Raw genomic sequence first — 20,968 nt, forward strand, 5'->3', positions numbered from 1 at the left:
CAACCGTCATGTCCAAACCGATCACCAAAACTCAACCTCAATCTCGCCGATAGATATAATCGACTACCCAGTCAGACTCCTCCCCCTGCCCCTTCTCATCAACTGGTCTTTTCTCATCACCTTCACCCTGTCGCCGATAGATATAGTCCACTATCCAGTCTGGATCCTCTCCTTCCCCTTCCCCTTCCCCATCAACGGTCTCCGTCCCATCCCCAGCCTGCCGTCGATAGATATAATCTACCACCCAATCTGAATCCTCTTCCTCTTTCAGCCCTTCCTCTCCACTAACAGGCCCAAGGTTAGTCCTTGTCTCATCCTTTTGTGCATGTCGCCGGTAGATATAATCAACCACCCAATCTGGATCTTCCCCTTTCCCTTCTCCATCAACAACCCCAGTCTCATCCTCCTCTTCCTGCGCATCCCGCCGATAAATGTATTGTTCAACCCACTGCCACTTTGACGGATCCTCATCACTATCATCAGTCCCAGTTGGAGCCTCACTCTGCTCGGCCTTCGCATCACGCCGATAGATATAATCCGGAACCCAATCCTGATCTTTCTCATGAACAGTATCGTCATCACTCTCCTTAACCTGCGCACGCCGACGGTAGATATAATCAGCCACCCAATCTGGACCCTCCTCTTCTCCCTCCCCATCAAGAGCCTCAGTCTCAGTCTCATTCTCCTGTCGCCGGTAGATATAATCTACCACCCAGTCCGGATCCTCTCCGTCCTTCCCGGTATCAGCCTTCGTCTCATCCTGTGCATCTTGACGATAGATATAGTCAGGTACCCAGTCAGGATCCTCCTCATCCCCGTCTTGTGCAAGTCGGCGGTAGATATAATCCTCAACCCACACCCACCCATCTGGATCTTCCTCGCCATCAGTAGCCTCAGTCTCATTGCCTTCAACAGCAACAAGTCGCTTAACCATCTTCCCAGCCGGTGAGTCAACGTGCGAGATATACTCCACCCCACTCTCTAGCAAGTACCGGTACTTCAACCTGACAGCAGCATTATTCGGGGGATTCGGCGCAACGTCGTCCTCTTGGTAGATCATTCCGTCGTTCTCGCAGGCGTCATTGTAGTTGCAGAACTGCACTCCGGCTGCGTCGGTGTGCGTGAGTCCGATTATGAATTGCTCGGGGGCGTTGAGGCGGCTGTAGAGCTCTTGGAGGCGTTGACCTTGATCTACATTACAACAACATATCAGCATGACACAGCCCTACACAAGTTATCCCCGTGAGCTGAAGATACTCACGTGAATTCTCAGTCTGCGGAACACATCTATTAACCTGCGCAACCTGATCAGCCTCCCGCGTCGTCGCGAACGGGTACTCGTCGCAGCTGTTTGCGTCAGGCGGACCTCCTCCGCAGCGGTTTCCGCTGGGGTTGCAACCAGCGCTTATACGGCGCTGCCTAGCGGTCTCTTCATCTGGGGCGTCGTAGGTGAGGAGGGCTTCGGAGTTGTGGTTGCCGAAGGCGCAGTAGATGCCCCAACACATGTTTGTGCAGACGGCTGTTGGGTGTTAGTGCTTGATGGATGACCTTGTGCAGGGGTCGTAAGGGTAGGTGGCATACAGGGCATCTGGGAACAGTCGAAGACGACTTCCTGTTGGGCGAATATTTCGCCAACGAGGGCCCCGAATAAAGCAAGAAAAAAGATGAACTGGCGCATAGTGCTGATGGCTAAGCAAAATAACTCGAGAAGAAGTTGACAACTAGAATCCTCTGTTTTCAGGTCAAAGCCAATACACCTGAGGAAGAACCCCTATTTAACACCTTCTGCCCTAGAGGTCTATAAGCCACATCTCACCCTCATTCATGACCGCCCAAGCCCGACATTATCTCGTGGCTGACTGGACATGTCTATAATTGCTTATTCCCAACATAGAGCAAATACTCCAATAGGACACTGAATGACCCTGCGCGAATTCCGAAGGAGTTCATGCAGTCAGACGTGGTTCCGGACATGGTCTGGATCTGAGTAAGAAGCGGCCATTGGTGGGTTGACGGGCAGTGATTTGGAATGAGCTAGGGCTGTATAAGCTGCTTACTGGCAGATACGAGCGTACATATGACTTGCATTGGACGATTATAAGCTGACAGTATCATGTATGTAATGGAATAGGGCTTGGTCTAAGTCATGAGGTAATGGCAGCGGTTTTCTTTAGTAAATGATCTAGTTGTGGAGACCGTTACCCATTGTACGGGATACAGAATGCCCTCATCTTGAACGCTCTCGTTGAGGGCTATCCAGATCAACTCTCGCTGCCAAGTCTAAGCGCCGACATGAAACGTCGAAAAAAATAAACATGCCTAATAAGCTGCAGATACAACGCTCCGATACTACATTATGCATGACACTGTGATGTGACAAAGGGACAAACAGAATGTAATTCGACAATATTGTACATGAAGGCTCATTGTTTGCTATGACATCATCAACAATGGTATGTATAAACTATCAGCATAAGACTCATCTTCTTTGTTTTTTTCATGCTGAGTGGGTCCCATATGGTACTACTGTCAAGATGTCCACCGGAAAAATCCCCTTATACATTATGATCGCCCACAGCGACGATGATGAGAGAGAGATCTTCAAGACCTTCGCGGAAGCAGGCCCTATGGCAGAAAAGGTCCCTGATGCAGACACGCTAGAGAATACCTTTGACGCAATTATTCATGCTGATAAGCTGGATGGCGACTATTGGCTCCAGGAGTATCTCATCATCGTGGACCGGCCCGAGTGGAAAACAGACGATGGCGTTTTAGTTATTAATAAGGACTTCAAGGGGAGCATTGACGGTAAGTCACAAAGCCACTGGCGCATGTTTGCTATCTGACAAAATGTAGGACTTCGAATGCCCGCCTCAGAAGCAGCAATTAACATCACTTCTATGAGCATCGCCAACACCGATTGGGAGGAATACATTTCCAGCTCCCGCTCCCCATTTACTTGGGACCCGGAAGTCCATTTCGCTCTGTACATCAATTCAGCGATTTCCGACAACGACACTGAGGAAGCGCTGGGCCTTGCCCAAGGTTTTATGCAGGACGGTTTCAATAAACGAAAAGCCGGTCTAGGGTGCTCGATTTGTCCCGTGCATGATATAAAACCACAGAATGTCTGGGAAGCTATTCGGTATCATAAGCGTGTAGCTAGAGAGTTGGGATGCAATACTCGATTCGGGTGCTCTATTGAGTTGGAGAACTGGCCTGGTAAACGGTATGTGAGGGTGTTCCGGGTTGGGGAGCCGTTTGATAGTTTTTCGATGAGCGTGGATATGGCTGGGGAGACTTTGCATTCTCTGGCGATTGGGATAAAGTCATGGGATGATGAGAAGGGTTTGCGAGAGGAATGATCTATGTTGTTGATGGACTTACCGGATTGGGATATTTCCGATTTGTCTATCATTGAGATAGTCCCTTTGTCGATAATGATGCCACCCTATGGGAACTGTCAGCACTCCATACAAAAATAAAAGAAAGGCAATGCAAGGATAACCCCATGACGATATATAATAATCAAAACCACTTAACCGGATATCTTCACAAACTCTCAACCTATGAACGTCTAACCAACAGATTATTCTCTCGCCACGGTGTCTATCTATCCTTGAACTAAACTTATCAGCGGTGGTAGTTGCCATCTATATCCACTCCATGAATCCCCACACTTTCCACCATACAACCCCTCATCCCAGACATCTCCAAAACAGCGGCACAAAACCTCGGCTATAACTAACGATACGAGGGGAATCAAGACAGATTCGTTGTTAAATCATGCCCAATGAGCGTCCCCCCTGGGATCAGTGCTTTTATCGGTGTGATAAGGTATCTTGCATATCGCATCCCTTTGTGTAACATAAAGACGCCACTTTCGTCCGCTTCGTCATGACACTCTCCTACATTTCCTCGGGGCCGGCTATATGGACTCTAATAGTTGCACAAGTTTAAATAACAATATGACGCCAAATGTGGATAGAAGTGCTGTTCCGGGCACTGTCACCTTGTTGGATTTGGACCATGTTATGTCCGCCCAACATGCCAACGGGAACAGCGACATTGTTTTGATTCCGACGCCTTCGAGCGATCCGGATGATCCGCTAAATTGGTCGCCACGGCGGAAGCTGTTGTCTACTATTTGTGTTAGCACGTGAGTTACTGCATCCACCCAATGTTCTATAGGACTGCCGCTGATATCTAAAGATACACTCTATTTGCCGGAATTTCAACTTCTGTTGTATACTCCGTCCTGGTTCCGCTGTCTGAGAATACAGGGGTGTCAGTGAGTACCATCAACGAGGGAACGGGCTATCTCTTCCTGTTAGCAGGATGGGGCCTCCTGTTCTGGCAGCCGTTCGCCATGCAATATGGCAAGAGGTTGACATACTTGATTTCTTTGATGGGGACTTTAGTAAGCTGTCACTCCATCGAGTCTATTTTGGAGTTGTATGTCTAACCTCAATACCCAGGGAATGTTGATGTGGGGGTAAGTGATCAAACGGTATCAGGGAATCAAGCGGCTAATCAAGAAAGTCCGTATATACACTCAAGTGGACAGTGGGCAGCAAGAAGCATTTTGGCTGGCTTTTTCGTTGCCCCAATCGAAGCGCTTCCTGAAGTCTCTGTCACGGATGTGGTGAGTCCATCCTTGTATAACAGCCAAGAAAAATCTCTCACACTCATAGTACTTCACACATGAACGCGGAACATACATGGGCCTCTATGCTTGTTTCCTAGCTGGAAGCAACTATTTCGCACCCGTCATATGCGGCTTCATTTCCGAGTACCATGGTTGGAAATGGGTCTTCTACTGGCCCAGTATCTTCTGTGCCGGTGCAATTGTCTTCCTATTCTTCTTCATGGAAGAGACAAATTACGCGCGTGGTCTTTCGAACAATACTGCTGGCAGTGATGCTGAGCCTTTCACTGCGGATATTGAGCGAGTGAATAAAGAGAAGGCACCGGATAGCTCTGATGTACCGGTTCCCGGAACAATGTACCCGAAGAAGACATATGTGCAGAAGCTTTCCCTGCTAGGGCCCCGACAGAGCAGGAATAATATGCTCAGGAGATTATACCAGACGTTATACTATCTCTCGTGGCCAGTGGTGTTCTATGCAGGGTGAGATATGCATCAACCAATGAGGGGGGTTTGAGAGCTAACAGAGCAAGATTCTCCTACGGCTCATACTTGATTTGGTTTAATGTTATGAACGGTACCGCATCCATTATCCTCGGATCTGCACCATATAAATTCAGGTTTGATCATCATCCCAACGATAAGACATTAACTAACAATTGCAGTACGGCCATGGTCGGCCTCAGCTACGTTTCCTGCTGTCTCGGTGCCATCTCGGCGTAAGTCCGACGACAACCTAGTCCAAGCATCTCTACTAACCATCGCATATAGCTCCATCTTCACTGGCCGCTTCAGCGACTGGCTCACCATAATACTTGCCCGCCGCAACAACGGCATAATGGAAGCGGAACAGCGTCTCTGGCCCTTCGCAGCATGTCTCTTTATCCTTCCAGGTGCTCTAATTCTCTGGGGCGTCGGAGCCGCCCACGATGTGCACTGGTTCGGTCTCGTCGTCGCAATGTTCCTGCTTGCGTTTGTGAATACGAGTGGCATTACAATTAGTGTTAACTATCTTGTCGACAGTTATAAGGAGTTGAGTGGTGATGCGATGGCGAGTGTGATGTTGGTGAGGAACACGATGTCGTTTGCAATTGGATATGGGTATGCACCTTTTTTCTTTCCTAGTTGTCCGTGGAAGCTAATGATGTAGGATTACGCCGTGGGTTGATAACCTTGGATACCAGAACTGCTTTATATCGGCAGCGTTTATCGGTATGGCATGCTCTGCCGTCTTCCTTATTATGATGAAATGGGGAAAGACATTCAGAGAACATAATCGTGAACGATACTGGAACATTGTCGTCGAGAACAGGGAGAAGGGAATGGTCCACTGAGTAATATATTGAGATTTATTTATGCAACCATTCTATAGCAATAACCAATAACACCAACCTAATACCGGAACCATAGATATAATATGATGGAAAATCACCACTTTATCCTAAGCCCATCCCCATCCTCCCTCGCAGCCCTCTGCAACGCCTCCTCCCACTCGCTCTCAATCCTCGCCATTGCCTCTTCCACCGCGTCCTCATACCCATATTCATTCCCACTCTCGCCGTCTACCTCAATCTGGAGCTGAATGGGAGACTCACATCCTCGTAGCCCGATAAACCTTCCAAACCGTCGTCTCTTCGTTTTCAGGTCTACGTCCATTAACTCTTCACTCCCGTATCGGGACCGTTTTCCATTTGCACGGGGAGGCACCCAAGCAGGAATCGTCACCGGGTAGCTGAACGTCCCCAGAACGGGTGGAGTGACTTGATGGTAGTGTCTTGCTAATTCATCAAGTTGTGACGAGGTGAGGAGGTGGTAGGAGAGGAGGCTTTTCGGGAAAAACGGGTGTTGGAGGCCGGTTGTGGCGGAGACGAGAGGGTGGAGGGGGGTGCGCAGGTGAGCAATCACGGTGTCCAAGGTTATTGTATTGTTGATATTACTGGTAGTGGGAGTGGTGCTGGCCGTTGTGGATGCTTTTGGGGTTCTAATTGAAGTACTTGAGGAAGTGAGGGTGGACGGAGTGAAGATCGGAGAGGGCGCGTAGAAGGATTGTGGTGAGGGTGGGTTGATTCGCAGACGGGGTGGTGAGCGAGAGGAACGGTGGTTTTGGTTGGACATTGTTTTACCGATATTGGAGGATTTGTAGGAATCCGTTAGTTTGTGTTGAAGCAGAAGGGTAGGAGACTCAGCCTGTATGAAGCACGCTCAGATTAATTGAGTTCGACTGAAACGATGTGTTTAAAAGGGGATTTGGAGAGGCTGGTTAAGTTATTTATATCCACTCTGGCCATGTCAATGACAATGGATTGTGGTCCGACGGGAAGATGAAACGGATCAAAATAGAACTCTTTGTGTTCAGCTCTATGAGTCTTTGTGATCGAGTTTCAACAACAAAGATACATCAACGGCACGCACTGTTCAAAGATTGGCCTCCTTTGTTCCAGAAGGGAAAACAAAACAGAAGGCAGTTCGAAGATAAAAGGAAATAACATCCCATGCATTATCTCGTAGCTACATGACTGAAATATCCGCATCATAAAGCAACCAAGGTGTCCGCAAATAAAGCCCGAGTCAACTACGACAAGGACATCCCCGCGGCTTGCTTCTCCAATGGCGCCCCCTTGCTCGACTCGAACATTTCGAAAGACGTACCAGGGAGCGGAGGCAAACCAACGTACTTGTTAATCCAGTTGAGCACCGTCTTGTGCCATACAAGCGCGTTCTCAGGGTTCAACATCCAATGGTTCTCATCCGGGAAAGACAAGAATGCACTTTCGACACCTCTCGCCTGCAGGACGTTGAACGCAGCTAGACCCTCGGCAATGGTAAGACGGTAGTCCAGTTCGTTGTGAATAACAAGGTGTGGAGTCTGCCAGTTTGCAGTAAACCGGGAGGGATCCCATCGGTCCCAGTTCTCGGGGACCTTCCAGAGCGGGCCGGCCATGTCGTGAATCGGGAAATAGAGCTCTTCACTGGCAAGTTGGGATGTCATGCTAAACACTCCGTCGTGGGTTACCAGAGCTTTGAATTTGCGGCCGAGAGGGTGGCCCTGGATCCAGTTCACCATGTATCCACCATACGACGCTCCCAGTGCAACGGCTCTGTTGGTGTCAACATAGTCTAGGTTATTTTCGATATACTCGAATCCCTTCTCGATATCTTCGTAGGGGAGGCCGCCCCAGGAGTTGCGGATGGCATCAGTAAACGGCTGACCGTAGCCAGTACTGCCCCTTGGGTTCGGGGTAATGACGACATATCCTTGCTCTGCAAAAACAGCAGGATTCCAGCGGGTGCTCCACTGGTCAACCCACGCTCCTTGTGGACCACCATGCAACAGATACGCCAAGGGATATTTCTCACTGGGGTTAAAGTCGGATGGCTTTACCACCCACGCGTGAACGGGATGGTCCTCTCCTCCTTTGAACCATATTTCGTCCACCTGCGATGGCAAAAGACCGAAAGCAGTGCCTCCACGACCGATAGAAGAAACAATTTGCACATCGTTAGGGGAGCTAGGATCAAGAAGAGTCCACAAGCTGTTGTCAACGAAGCTGGTGCTTGAAATCAGCAACTTAGGCGAGTTTGCCGCCACAGGATGCACCTCAGTAACGGATCCCGAATGCGTAAGCTTCTTGAGCGAATCGGGTGTGGCTTGTTTGATGTTCTCAAGAGGAAGCTGATACAGAACGCCACGGCCCTTCTCCTCGACTTGGACAAGCAAAGACTTGTCGTCATGAGCAAACGAAACCCCAGACGGACTGAGATCCCATAGCCCCTCGCCGTCAGCCGATTGGAATACTTCGATCATCTCACCGCTCCATGGGTTAGGGACGTATAGTATGCGGTTCTTATCAGACTCGTAGCCATCCTCACGCATCGTAAGAAGGGCAATCGAGCTACCATCCGACGAGAGAACAGGAGATGACATGGCGCCCTGAAGTGCCTGCACCTTGCAGGTCTTGGCTTGTGACATGTTCGTATCCATACTGGTCCACGAGAACATCGGGCTATAATAGCACGAGCATGAAGTGTGTAGTGCCGGGTTTAGATCCGGATCTTTGGCAACAAAGACAATAGCCGATGGGCTGATGTCAAAGTCGCCCGCGCCTCCCATAGGCGGGATAGGCGACTCGACACCAGCCAACCCAGAAACAGCGATCAAGTTCGTCAGACCAGAGACAGAATACTTGCCAGCATGTCTGTTGGCCGGGGTAAGCGGCGCTTGCTGAAGCAGACCATACCAGATAGTGTTCCGCTGCGGCTCAATCCACGTATCCCAATGCCTTACGAAAAGCGAAGTATACAATCTTCCAGAGCTGAGTGGCTTCTTAGCATCGTGCGGGTTAAACAGCGATCCATCCGGATTAGCTTTGCCCGTCACCGCAAATCCAATCTTTCCCGACTCAATCACTGTAACTTTGAGATCGGATACAGGGCCGGGGACAGTTCCCGCCGTGTATGTCTTGTCTGCCTCGCGAGCATCCCCGATGATAAACGCCGTGTTCCCGTTTGTTTTGGCCTTCAACCAGACCAGCTGGTCACCATCACCCAACCATTGCGGATTACTAGATCCGGGGTCGTTTGTAATGAGGGCTGAGCGACCGGTAGCGATATCTATCACGCGAATCTCGTTCGTCTTCGAGTGGGATTCGAAGGAGTAGGTCGTCTGGGTGTACACAGCCAGTGTACCCGTAGCGTTGGGGACGGCGCCAGAGCGACGGGGCGCTCCGAGGAGGACCCTGGACGGTCAGAGATTATATAAAGCAGACAGATATTTGTGTTTAACGACTTACTCGGGACTGAACTTCATGGGCCTAATGGTCATATCAATCCGGAGAAGCGGTGATAAGAGCTCGACCGATAAGATAGAGCTAGGGATGAGCCAAGAGGACAAGCTGTTGTTATACAGGTGGCAGTATTTGATGAAAAAGGCGACAAACAATAGAAAAATCAAGTGAGAAGAGATGGGAACAAGAGAAGTCGATGAGAGGAAGAAGGATGAAGAGGAATGGAGGCTGGGGAGGAGAGACAGCTGAGTACACCGAGCGGGGTGCCAAAGGTCCCTCCGGATCGGCATGATTTACGTTGCACCTCTTGGATCTCGGTATGCCGGACCTGGCATGGAGGTCTCTTTATTCTGTAGTCTCGAATTTGTTATTTGATTGAATTCATACACAGGTTATTAGGTCGAATTGAGTCATTTAATCATTTTATCGCCGTTCCTCAAGAGAAAATATATATCTACGGGAGGGAGCCCTAAGTAGACACTCTACTAATTCACAAGCGTCAACTAATTTACTACGAGCAAAACGCACAACAATTTATCAAGCATGATTGCCAGGTACCGAAATGGAGGCAGAAGCATGACTATCAATTCATCTGGCTCAATGTCACTTCAGGAGCAATTCAACGACTGCCCCAATAGCAGTAAACTCGCCATGATCCAACACGCGCGATTATTAAAGTCCCCCATGTACAACAAGCAAGCAATAAAGCGGTATTGTTATCACCAATCAAGTTAAAACCAAGGCCCTTCTCTGAAAGTAATTTCACCATATCCACATGAACCCCGCCAGGAATAGAATTGGCTACATTATCACATGATCAATGGACCAGAAAGAAAAAAGTAATCTTGATTGAACATGCAACCTTGTGCCATGAACCATATCATATTCATAACTATTCAAAACAAGAATATGAGTTGAGCATTATATAAAGCTTCTGAATAGACTCATATCCACTTCCGAGCATCATGTAGAATCGTTCCTCCATCCAGACCTTAATCCACCAGATACACCACTCAAGCAAAGCTATTACAATCCTCCTTCGCCAACTCCCTACTTTTCCTCCACAATTGCCTCGAACTCTCCTCCCCAGCCGGAAAATCAATTTTCGGCAGAGATCTAACTTGGCAGTTGTCCAAGAATGCGCCGGATTGGCCTTCGACATATCAGTCATCTATATTGAGCTAGATGGAGACGTGACTTACTCTTAAGACCTGGATCTAGTAGCGCTCTTAAAACAGTCGCGCAGCCCTGCGAGAGGGACTTCGGTGCTTGTTGTAACAGGAGGGGGAGATCTTCTTTGACTATTCCGTTTTAGCATCGTCTCATATAGCATATTGAGTGGTGAACTAATATGCATACCCTCCTTTTTCCGTTGGAGCCATGAAGCAACTTGCTCTGGTGAGACTGATGTATGGAGATTCGTTTTGGTGTCTGTCGGACATGTTAACATTCAATTTATGCATAGTGTAGGGTATGCTACTCACTCCCAGGATTAACACAAAACGCAATCATTGATCGACCCTCATCAGGGCTCGCCAGACACTTGACAAACTGCACATTGGCAAACGTCGACTGCGCATACCCATCTAACGGATGATACGTTTTCCCATTCTTATCGCATCAGCACTTTCCCTGCCAAACCCCAACCAGGTTAAAGAAAGAACAAGAGAACTCACATCAAAATTAACATCCTCAAACCCCCACGCCCCTGCATCAGGCCTAATACTACTCCCCACAACAACAACCCTTCCGTCATCCGGCATAACCCCCCTCAACCGATTAACAAGCACAAAATGACTCAAATAATTAACCCCAAAATGCCTCTCCACCCCATCCCCCGTAACAGCCCACTCCCCCGCTATAACCGTCGGAAAACATATAATGCCGTCCAACGTGACCTCCAGTTTCCGGATAACATCCGCGGCGCCGCGCACGGAGGAGAGCCTGCTCATGTCGGCTGTTATGAAGATTACTTTGACGCGAGGGTATTTGGTGTTTATTGTTTCGTAGACGGGTTGGATAGCGCGGTTGGAGGAGCCGATGAGGATTAGCGCTGCGGCGTCGCCGGAGGCGAGGGTTTCGGCAGTTGTGGTGGAGAGGTCGGAAGTGCCCATGCCGGTTAGGATGACTGCTCATGGAGTGTTAATCAATTTTCTTTACGGCGCATTTGATTGTGTTGTGGTGGGCGTACATGTTTTCTTTTGGACGCTGTGTGGGAAGGCATCAATGACCTCGCTGCCCTTTGTGTCGGGACCGAAGTTTGGTCCGCCCATTCTGCTAGTTGGCGTGATGACCCTGGAAAACAAATGCTGCAATAACTGCAAAGGATGCTCTATACAGTCAGTAGAAACGCTTTGGTTATATTGATTGGGATGCCTTTCGTCATTATGAGCAAGTCCGAAGTACGGAACTTCAGATGCGTCGGATCTCTAGTCCACCATCTGAAAACATGTTCTTGATTGAATTGAGAAAGAGGAACGTCTTGGAGTAAAAGGTAATAGAGATTCAAATTCAAAAAATGTATTAGAGACCTGTCTCCAACTGAGATTATGGTATCAAACTCAAGACATGAAGAGTACATAAAGTACCCTGACGATGCAGGGAAATGCTGAAAAAAAAAAAAAAAACAGATGGAAGGAGAAATAGAAGTCCCTTGTTTCCAGTGGTTCAGAAGATACCCAGTCTTCAATCCATATCGTACAATTCAGTAGCATCAAAGGCAACACGCGTGGTTCCGGGTGAGACAATCACACCAGACCAGACACTGGATGTAGATAATCGCTCACGAAGATCCAGCATCATCCGAGAGATTTTGGATAACATCCTTCAAGATCTGAATGAGTTCGTCAATATCAGGCCTGTCTGCCGGCTCAACTTCCAGGCATTTGCGAACAACATCTTTGACCTGCGCACTGATCGAGCTTGCTCCACTCGAACTCGCGCCCTCGCCCTGTTGTTCGCCCCCAGCTTTGCCCTTTCCCTTGGAAGCTGACTTCTCATCAGGGAAGCGCCAGTCACCACCGAGCACACACATGCTCAGACTTCCACCAGTTTCCTCGCTGCGGGCTTCAAAAGGACTCTTTCCGACCAAGCACGCGTATAACGTGCACCCGAACGACCAAATGTCTGCTTTTGTATCGATGACAGATCCGGTCTTGACGTCGAATAGCTCAGGGGCTCGGTAGGGCATTGTGCTGTGTTCTGCGGCTGTATCCTGGACGGCCAATGCGAGAGAACGGGAGGTAATTGGAATGGGACTAGGGGCTAAGGATCCCAGATCCATGAGAACTGGACTGTGGCCGTCTTCGCTAATCATGATGTTGCCTAAATCGCGAATAGCCCGTTAGTATTCTCTAGACGTTTGGAACTGGTTGGTTACAGCCTGCCAACTCACCAGGTTTCACGTCTCTGTGAGCGTATGGACGCAGATCACCATCTTGCACCCCTTCTTGGCTTCTGGTGACCTCATCGTCCATCAACGGCTCATTCTCTTCCTCCTCATCATCCACTCTCTGACTAGCCCGGCGCTTGGGGGCTTCCATGCGCATCGACAATTCCGCATCAGCTCCTTCGCCCTCTCTCCGAACCGCCTTGGCCTTGCGCGTTGTTCCGGCGTTGCTCTTTACGCGATACTGATGCATAGCCTTGAGCGCATTGGCTACACCCAGCATCAGGGCCATGAGTCTCTTTTCCGGGAACGTAGTGTGGTTGACGAGGTTCGCGTTGATAGCATCTTGAAGGTTTCCGCGCTGGTAGTATGGTAGGAGGATGTAGACCGTCTTGGATCCCGCGTCGCCGCCGTCGGAGCGAAATTTCGAGCCAGCTTCGGTCGACACGCAATGGTCTATCGAATGGATGATATTCTTCTGTTTTGCGAATAGGTTGTATGCCTCCACTTCCTTCAACGCCTGGGAGACGGATTCCTGGCCGAACGGGCAACGGATTTTCTTCAGCGCAAAGAGTTCCGACGTCGACTTATCCTGGACGAGGTACACGTAAGAGAAACCACCCTAAACGACTCGTCTCGCGTCAGCGCACTTTCCGAGGTGATCCCTGGATTAGCGGAATAAGACATACTTCACCCAGGAGACGTAGCAACTTGAAGCTGCGATTGTTGATCTTCAGCTGCGGCGTGCTGGGAAAGCAGCACATGCAGTCTGTAAAGTTGTAAAGGAGGTCGAAAAAGTATTGCGCCATGTTCGAAGTCCATGCAACGACAGGAGATGGTAAGGGGCGATCAGATGAAACGGTGACGGAGGAACCGGGGTGATGTACGGAGTGCGGCGTATGGAGAGGATACGTAGTGAGAGGCGTGGAATCGTGGCGTCAGCGTCAGTAACGGGTAGGACTCCACCGCGCGACAGTGTTTCGACTGTCTATGGCTTGTCTGGCAGACAATGCTGAGGCTAATTGGACGTGGTCGACAGATGGTCTGGTCGTGGCAGGGCAGGATCGCAATGGGGGCCGTGAGCCGAGACAAGTGTCCTCAAGGCAAGAAGAAGAGGCTGGAATGCAAGGCACCAGGATGTTACACCTCAAAACAGTAAAGAATAAGATCTAATGCGACGAAACAGAGCAAAGAGATGAGATGAAGCTGGGGATGACAGAGGAGAGGTTGGCGGAGGAAGAGAGGAAGACGATGTTGTCTGATGCTCGCCGGTGGAGCGGGCGGGAATGGCAAACCCATGGTTCGTGAGAGATACAAATAGACCAGGGTAGATTATTGTTAGTAGGGATTGGCCTGAATTGGAGAGCAATCTCAGTATATCTGAAGCTATCTCTGTCTTTCTGTCCGTCTGTTCTTTCTTCCCCTTTCTGTCGGGCCTTTTTTTTTTTTTTTTTGGCTTCTGCCCAACAGACGCTGGAGAAAAGATAATACCGACAGCGTCCACCACTACTGCTAACCATGACCTAACACTACTACACCTCTCCCCTTTCTTTTCTCAGCTCGAGATCAATTTTACTCAATTTAACCGATTATTGATCTGATAGATCTCTCCTTATACGAAGTCCGATTCTAAACTCGACGACAGCTCCGCTCGCTTCGTTCGCCGCTATTGTATCCCCTCCCCTGCGGAATCCCTGAACCCGGAATACCCCCCTCCCCCCTGTCTGTCGTCCGATAGCAACGCCTACGTCCGAGCAAAAGCAAATCCGATGGCGCCTCTGGACGATGTCCAGGTCGGGGACGTGGTGAACGTCCCCGGGGGAATGTATGGAACGGTTAAATACTTGGGAACAGTGGCCGGTAAACCAGGCAAGTTTGCTGGAATCGAACTGGCGTCGGAACATGCCAGACGGGGGAAGAATAGCGGCGATGTGGAAGGCAGAAAATACTTCTCAACGACCAGTCCAGGATCTGGGATCTTCGTGCCGATGAACAATAGCAAATATGTCACCAAACGAGCCTTCTCTGCCAGTGTAGCGGGCGGCGTCCCGCCAACACCAGCACGGCCCGCCGTCAACTTCAGCAAGTCTGTCGGTCCCAGTCCCGCTGCGCGTCGACCACAGGTGAGGCGTCCTTCTTTGCCTCGTCCAGAATCACCGCAGAGACCAACCCAGAGCCCGGCCAAGTTGAGTCTTAGCGGACTGCGCACACCCTCAGGCACGGCACGCCCTGCTCCCAGTCCCAATGGCTTCCCCCGCAGCCCGATCAAAACCCCGTCGCGGATGTCCGAAAGACCGCCCTCTCGCCTCAGTACGGAAGACGATGTCTCTTCTGTCTCTGTAAGAACCTCGGATATTCACCAAAGGGATTCCATGTCTACGGAAATACAAGATCTGAAGGACAATGTGAAGAGCTTGGAGAAACAATTACTGGAGCGAGACAAGCAGCTTGGTGAGCAGGCGGGTCTGCTGTCTGACTTCCAAAGCACCTTGGAAGAATTGGAAGGATCGGATGGTCACTCGATCCGTAGCCAACTGCGCGAGAAGAACGAGAGGATCGCGCAATTGACACAAGAATTCGATCTACACCGGGCAGATTTCCGCAGCACCCTTGACACATTGGAAATTGCCGCTTCTGAGACAGAGCGGGTCTACGAGCAGCGTCTCGAAGAATTACTGCAACAAAACAGAGAACTGCAGGAACGGGATGAAGACGTTGAAGCTGTTGCACAGCAGCTGAAGCAGCTGGAAGAACTGGTGTCTGAATTGGAGGAGGGTCTTGAGGACGCAAGGCGTGGGGAGGCCGAAGCAAGGGCCGAGGTTGAATTCTTGCGCGGCGAGGTGGAACGGACCAAGCTCGAGCTGGACAAGGAACGTGGAAACTCTTCAGGAACGCACAGTGCGCAATCGCCAGCAGATGGATCTTTGCCTTCCAAGGAACTGGACCAGAAGGATGACGAGATTCGCGGTCTTAAAGCCATCATCCACTCGTTGAGCAGAGGCGATCCCAACCTGTCAGCTTTGCAACTCAATGGCGGTGCATCCCAGGATCCGGCGCATCTCGCGACCCTGGAACAGCGTCTTCAGGAACTCGAGGACATCGACGATAAGAAGACCTCCCGGATCGAAGAATTGGAGCGCGAGCTCCATCAACTGCAGCTTGATGACAACAGCCGTGCTCGTAGTGGTACGATCACGGCCGCGCCCAAAACACAGCACAAACCTTCCAGTTCCACTGGAAATATCGGAGTTGCAAACACTGTCAACCACGCTCATCGTCTTTCTGACCGCACAGTGGTGCCCAATGAGTCCCAAGATCACGGCGGCCAGCATCCCTTCTACGCCCACCACCGCACGGCTTCTGAGAGCTCCAGCCGTCAGTTGGAGACCATGCACGAGTCCGATACTGATGGCCAATCAGATGACGGCAGCGCGTTGTGGTGCGAGATCTGCGAGGCCAACGGTCACGACATCCTGAGTTGCACCAGCATGTTCGGTAACAACGCCAAAAAGAACCCAGCCTCGAAAGAACAACCCTCCGACAACGAAGAGTCACCCAAGAATCAGAACAAGCCTACACCGGAATCGTCTGGTGCAGAGGATTCAGGGAATTCCAGCCTTTCAAACAGCATGACCAGCCATGGTGAACCCACCGGATCCCAGAAAACCGGCCGCGACGCTGTTCTGGAAGGATTGAAGGGGATTAGCAGCGGAGCGACTTCGTCCCTGCCACCGGTTGCAGGCAAGTCGTCCGGGGTGATTGATGGGTCGAAGTGGTGCGCTCTTTGTGAGCGAGATGGACACGAAAGTATCGATTGTCCTTTTGATGACTAGACACGGACATGCATAAGGCATTAGAATGCTGCCTTATTTTTCGACGCATTGATGCGCTCTTTGCATTGGTTTGAGATGGTTATTTCCTGGGGCGGCTTTATTCCTTTCTTTCTTTTCCTTTTCCTTTTCCATTTCTCTATTGTTCCTTTTCGGTCTTTTCTTCATCTTCAGGATGTCTTTTCCTGTTATTCCCTCTTTCTCTGCCAGTTGGAGGTTTTCAACTGCTATGTTGTGTTAATACAGTTTCCTTTCTCTCAATCTCCTACGCTTTTTGAATGTTTGTACAACATTTATCTTTCTCCCCTTTCATCATAATCCTTCTTTGTCCCATTCCTACTATCCCATCCCTACTACTATAACTGTACGCAAGGCCATCCTAATCTTAAATCTTAATATGCATTGCTCCGCGGGCATCAATATCATACTCGTAACACATTCTCCATCCCATATCTCACTATACAGAACGAAGAAAGAAAACATCTACTCCGGAAACCTCCCCGGCTGCACAACCTCCCCCTCCACATACCTCACATCCGCAACCTTCCCACACCCCTTACACTTCCTCTTCTCCTCATCCCCCTCAAACTCCTGCACAACAGCCTTAACCTGCGTCCCCAAGTCCGTACACAAAAAGCTCTTCTCCCAAACAATCTCCCCACACCCCCGACAATACCACCGCATCGTATCCAGTGCACCCTCTGGCCGCGGCGCCTCCAGCACAACACCGATCGTATCCCTGAATCGGACGGGACAGTGCGGGGTATTCGGTGGGAGGAGGAAGATTGAGCCTTCGTGGATGGGGATGTCCTGTGGGGTCGGCGGGGTGGTCGAGGTGTCAATTGTTTTGAGGAGCATGGAGCCGCGGTATTGGTAGAAGAATTCGGGGGTGCTGTTGATGTGGTAGTCGGTGCGGGCGTTGGGGCCGCCGACTACCATTACTGTGTAGCCGGCGGTTCCCGGGGTGGTGGGGTGGTAGACGCAGTAGTTGTTTACCGGAGGTTGGAGGAGGTGAGAATTAGCTTCGAGCCTACAGGGAAATCATCGTTAGAAGGTCGCTAGCTAGTATGATTCACAGTATGTAAACCTGGATAATTGCGGCGGGGGAGGGGCAAGAGGACAGGGGGAATCGACTTAACTAGGGGATTGGTTACCATTTCGGGAGATTCAGCGCAGGAGGGAGCATCTTTGCATCTGGAACTCTTCTTTTCTGTCAAGGTCCTTTTCCTTCTCTCTTCAGTAACGACAGTACTCCGCAGTCATTGACTCGAGCTGAAACCCAAGTGATGTCACGTGCCATATGGAGATAAGGCCGGACTTAAGGCCCGTGCGGGTACAGGAAGAACCATTCTCCGACAATTTTTCGACATGGTTTTTCCATTTTTTTTATTTGGAGCTCTGGAAGGCGCGATTCTTCAAGGAAAATACGGAGGGGAATTCGATTCTATTCTGAAGATCTGTCTCTAGCACAGCAAAGATGACGACCTCCCAACCCCCGCTCCGGTTTACCGGCCATAAAAACTTCCCATACCGTCTCGTCCTCTCGACATTGACAGGCCGTACGGTCCATATCTCCCAAATTCGTTCCTCGTCACCTACGAACCCTGGATTGGCGCAGCACGAGATTTCTTTCCTCCGTCTTCTCGAGTCCGTGACCAATGGCTCACAAATGGAAATTTCGTACACCGGTACCATCATCGTCTACAAACCGGGTTTGATTACAGGAAGCGCTGCTGGTGCTGGAACAAGCAGTGGAGGTGTAATCAAGCATGAGCTGCCGGCAGGATGTACTCGTGGCTTGAGTTATTACTTGATTCCTCTATGTCTGCTGGCTCCGTTCTCCAAGGCACCATTGAAGGTCATTTTCACCGGTCCCGGAGTGATTACTTCTTCCACCCCGACGGGCGACATGTCGGTTGACAGCGTTCGAACCGCCATCCTTCCGCTTTACAACCAGTTCGGAATCTTCAACAACATTGAGCTCCGTGTTTTGCGCAGGTCGAACCCCGGTCCGAATGGCAAGGGTGGTGGTGGAGAAGTGCAGCTGGTTTTCGGTCACCAAGTTCGTCTTCCCAAGACTCTGCATCTGTTAAATGGCGGCAGAATCAAGCGTATCCGTGGTGTAGCCTATTCCGTCGGTGTTTCTGGCTCGAACAACGCCAGAATGATTGAAACCGCCCGTGGGGTTTTGAACCGTCTCTGCCCCGACACCTACGTCTTCTCTGACATGTCGCCTGCTCCGCTGGTGCCTGCACCCGAGCGAAACAACCCCACCGCAAAGAAGAAGATCGGTCTTGGATTTGGATTGTCGCTAGTCGCAGAGTCGTCGACTGGATGCTTATTTTCTGCCGATGTGGCATCTCCACCTGAGGGTGGTCAACCGCCGGAGGACATCGGAAAGCAGTGTGCTTATCAGCTACTCGAAACTGTCTCCAAGGGCGGCTGCGTCGCACCCCCAGCCGTCGCAACCATGTTGACTCTCATGACGATGGGATCTGAGGATGTTGGCCGGATTCAAGTCGGTCGGGATGTGATTGCTGACGAGAATACTGTTCAACTCGCGAGGGATCTGGCCAAGTTCGGCGCACCAGGCTGGGGTCTCCGTGATGCTGCAGGGGAAAATGAACATGGCGACGTTATTGTCAGTGTTGTTGGACGCGGTATCGGTAATGTTGGACGTAAGGTTGCTTGAATGCCACCACGCCAAAAGAAACCCTTCTGCCACGGCTACCACTGCACGGTCCATGCAGCCTTGCTCTCCGTGCTTCGGTATTCATATCGAGGACCGTGTCGAGGAATTTACTATTTCACGTGAAACCAACAAGTTAGCAGACCGGCCAACGATTCTTTGCATCTGCTATTCCGACCTGACAGGCAGCTGTTATATTTCTTTTTTCAAACCACGTCACTGATACCCTCTCGGCGTAGTCGCCTCGCGATTGGATGTCATGCACTTCGTACTACCCCGGACCCGCCAACTTGTGTCGGGCCTCAACACGTGGTCGGGGATCAAACCACCAACTTGTCGTGGCCTCACCGCTGAACTTGATACCGGCCTGTCGGATGTTATGGTTATCTGCAGGGAGTCGAAGGGGCTGCGTAAGGGCGCAGTGATTGTGGACTGGCCCATTGCCATCTCATCCGATACCTGGCTTGCGGTCGGCATTGGAATGCTAATGCCTATGCTCATGCCCGACGGACTACCTGTGTACAAAAAGGCTGAACCGCCGTCAGTACAACTTGTCTCCCGTTTATGGAATCCTTTTTCTTGTATATAACCAACCTTAATACATTTTATTTCCTTTTCAACCCTCTTTTCCTCTTGCTTCATCTAGCTTCGTTCGTTTGGTCCGTTACGTTGGTAAATGTGTTTCATGTCGTTGGACCGTCACGGAGAGGAAGGGACATGGATTGGCACGGAGAAAGGAAAAGGACAGTCGACCTGGCGTGAATGATGAACGTGTGTTTCCTGTTGCTACTGACCAGTCTTTGTTAGTCTATGGAGCCTCTCTGCCCTCGATCGAGAGTAAAACTGCCGTGGCGCCGCGATTTACCCTTCAGACCCTGCTGATCGTGTGTACCTCCCGCTGTCATGAGTTTTGATCAGTTTCAGCCCTATGGACAACATATCTCGACTGCATGAGACGAATATTTTGTTCCTCGACGTTTGAAGCTTCAAGGATTCTAAGCTGGTGTCCTACGTCCGGCCACCCCCGGCCTACCCGCGACCGCCCTGCCGGCCCTACTACTTGCCTTTTTCGGCAGGAGCGACCAACTCGCCCAGGCACCCATCACGACATTCTAAGGCCTCCTACCTGCTTCGTCTCGCTTTTCACTAGCGCGATTTGCGTCCCCCCCCCCAAGGCTCCAGCTATAAATACCCCTCGTCGCTTCCCCTCGCTCGCCCGAATTCTTTCCTCCTACAACTACCTCGCACCTGCCAGTTCTTGCAGCAGACACCGTCTTGTCACTCCACGGCAACGACGGTCTGAGTATCTTTTTATCATCGTCCCTTCCCTTCTTTTATCTTCCTGCGACTTACTTGTCGTCAGGTAACTGCCTACACTCGTTCGTTCCTTCCTCTTCTTCGCTCCCTCGACCTCCCATCTCCTCGTCTCCTTCGCTCCTTCCTCACTCTACCACATCCTTCTGGATTTGGTATGACTCTCCTGCTCATGGGAAGGCCCCGCGGGCAGGCCCAGTAAGTGACAGAACTTGTGAGTACTTCCTTTCATTCCAGTGTCGCCACAGTGCTCTCTCCTAATACTGATGATAAAAGGCTGGCTAAAAACACTTCGCCCGCACCGCCTGAAGCCCA

At 50.5% G+C, this 20,968-nt stretch overlaps 10 protein-coding genes across 10 annotated transcripts; 4 read left to right on the forward strand and 6 right to left on the reverse strand.

The window, feature by feature from the left end:
• Nucleotides 1–37: 37 nt before the first annotated feature.
• Nucleotides 38–1,678, reverse strand: ACHE_60642A (uncharacterized protein; the record flags this gene model as incomplete). Its single annotated transcript, XM_043281838.1, has 3 exons — nucleotides 38–1,191; nucleotides 1,262–1,519; nucleotides 1,582–1,678. The coding sequence occupies 3 exons, from the start codon at nucleotides 1,676–1,678 to the stop codon at nucleotides 38–40; spliced, it is 1,509 nt and encodes a 502-aa protein (XP_043139278.1).
• An 856-nt stretch (nucleotides 1,679–2,534) lies between these two features.
• ACHE_60643S (uncharacterized protein) lies at nucleotides 2,535–3,365 on the forward strand (the record flags this gene model as incomplete). Its single annotated transcript, XM_043281839.1, has 2 exons — nucleotides 2,535–2,808; nucleotides 2,857–3,365. 2 exons carry the CDS (start codon nucleotides 2,535–2,537, stop codon nucleotides 3,363–3,365), a joined length of 783 nt encoding a protein of 260 aa, XP_043139279.1.
• A 603-nt stretch (nucleotides 3,366–3,968) lies between these two features.
• ACHE_60644S (putative MFS transporter) lies at nucleotides 3,969–5,982 on the forward strand (the record flags this gene model as incomplete). The annotated part of the gene is made up of 9 exons (XM_043281840.1): nucleotides 3,969–4,159; nucleotides 4,213–4,420; nucleotides 4,479–4,495; nucleotides 4,543–4,645; nucleotides 4,695–5,131; nucleotides 5,182–5,268; nucleotides 5,314–5,367; nucleotides 5,420–5,749; nucleotides 5,799–5,982. The coding sequence occupies 9 exons, from the start codon at nucleotides 3,969–3,971 to the stop codon at nucleotides 5,980–5,982; spliced, it is 1,611 nt and encodes a 536-aa protein (XP_043139280.1).
• Nucleotides 5,983–6,076: 94 nt separating this feature from the next.
• ACHE_60645A (uncharacterized protein) lies at nucleotides 6,077–6,763 on the reverse strand (the record flags this gene model as incomplete). The annotated part of the gene is made up of 1 exon (XM_043281842.1): nucleotides 6,077–6,763. The coding sequence occupies one exon, from the start codon at nucleotides 6,761–6,763 to the stop codon at nucleotides 6,077–6,079; it is 687 nt and encodes a 228-aa protein (XP_043139281.1).
• A 457-nt stretch (nucleotides 6,764–7,220) lies between these two features.
• Nucleotides 7,221–9,470, reverse strand: ACHE_60646A (oligopeptidase family protein; the record flags this gene model as incomplete). Its single annotated transcript, XM_043281843.1, has 2 exons — nucleotides 7,221–9,384; nucleotides 9,439–9,470. The coding sequence occupies 2 exons, from the start codon at nucleotides 9,468–9,470 to the stop codon at nucleotides 7,221–7,223; spliced, it is 2,196 nt and encodes a 731-aa protein (XP_043139282.1).
• A 975-nt stretch (nucleotides 9,471–10,445) lies between these two features.
• On the reverse strand, nucleotides 10,446–11,705 carry ACHE_60647A (putative oxidoreductase, short-chain dehydrogenase/reductase family; the record flags this gene model as incomplete). Its single annotated transcript, XM_043281844.1, has 6 exons — nucleotides 10,446–10,585; nucleotides 10,635–10,733; nucleotides 10,792–10,863; nucleotides 10,917–11,043; nucleotides 11,109–11,560; nucleotides 11,624–11,705. 6 exons carry the CDS (start codon nucleotides 11,703–11,705, stop codon nucleotides 10,446–10,448), a joined length of 972 nt encoding a protein of 323 aa, XP_043139283.1.
• Nucleotides 11,706–12,214: 509 nt separating this feature from the next.
• On the reverse strand, nucleotides 12,215–13,629 carry ACHE_60648A (putative serine/threonine protein kinase ENV7; the record flags this gene model as incomplete). Its single annotated transcript, XM_043281845.1, has 3 exons — nucleotides 12,215–12,756; nucleotides 12,827–13,442; nucleotides 13,510–13,629. The coding sequence occupies 3 exons, from the start codon at nucleotides 13,627–13,629 to the stop codon at nucleotides 12,215–12,217; spliced, it is 1,278 nt and encodes a 425-aa protein (XP_043139284.1).
• A 452-nt stretch (nucleotides 13,630–14,081) lies between these two features.
• ACHE_60649S (CAP-Gly domain containing linker protein BIK1) lies at nucleotides 14,082–16,653 on the forward strand (the record flags this gene model as incomplete). Its single annotated transcript, XM_043281846.1, has 2 exons — nucleotides 14,082–14,120; nucleotides 14,425–16,653. The coding sequence occupies 2 exons, from the start codon at nucleotides 14,082–14,084 to the stop codon at nucleotides 16,651–16,653; spliced, it is 2,268 nt and encodes a 755-aa protein (XP_043139285.1).
• Nucleotides 16,654–17,133: 480 nt separating this feature from the next.
• On the reverse strand, nucleotides 17,134–17,836 carry BNA1 (3-hydroxyanthranilate 3,4-dioxygenase; the record flags this gene model as incomplete). Its single annotated transcript, XM_043281847.1, has 2 exons — nucleotides 17,134–17,680; nucleotides 17,805–17,836. 2 exons carry the CDS (start codon nucleotides 17,834–17,836, stop codon nucleotides 17,134–17,136), a joined length of 579 nt encoding a protein of 192 aa, XP_043139286.1.
• Nucleotides 17,837–18,127: 291 nt separating this feature from the next.
• On the forward strand, nucleotides 18,128–19,342 carry ACHE_60651S (RNA 3'-terminal phosphate cyclase-like protein; the record flags this gene model as incomplete). Its single annotated transcript, XM_043281848.1, has 1 exon — nucleotides 18,128–19,342. One exon carries the CDS (start codon nucleotides 18,128–18,130, stop codon nucleotides 19,340–19,342), a length of 1,215 nt encoding a protein of 404 aa, XP_043139287.1.
• Between the last annotated feature and the right edge of the window lie 1,626 nt (nucleotides 19,343–20,968).

Source organism: Aspergillus chevalieri, chromosome 6, assembly GCF_016861735.1.
Source record: "Aspergillus chevalieri M1 DNA, chromosome 6, nearly complete sequence".
Taxonomy (NCBI): Eukaryota; Fungi; Ascomycota; class Eurotiomycetes; order Eurotiales; family Aspergillaceae; genus Aspergillus; species Aspergillus chevalieri.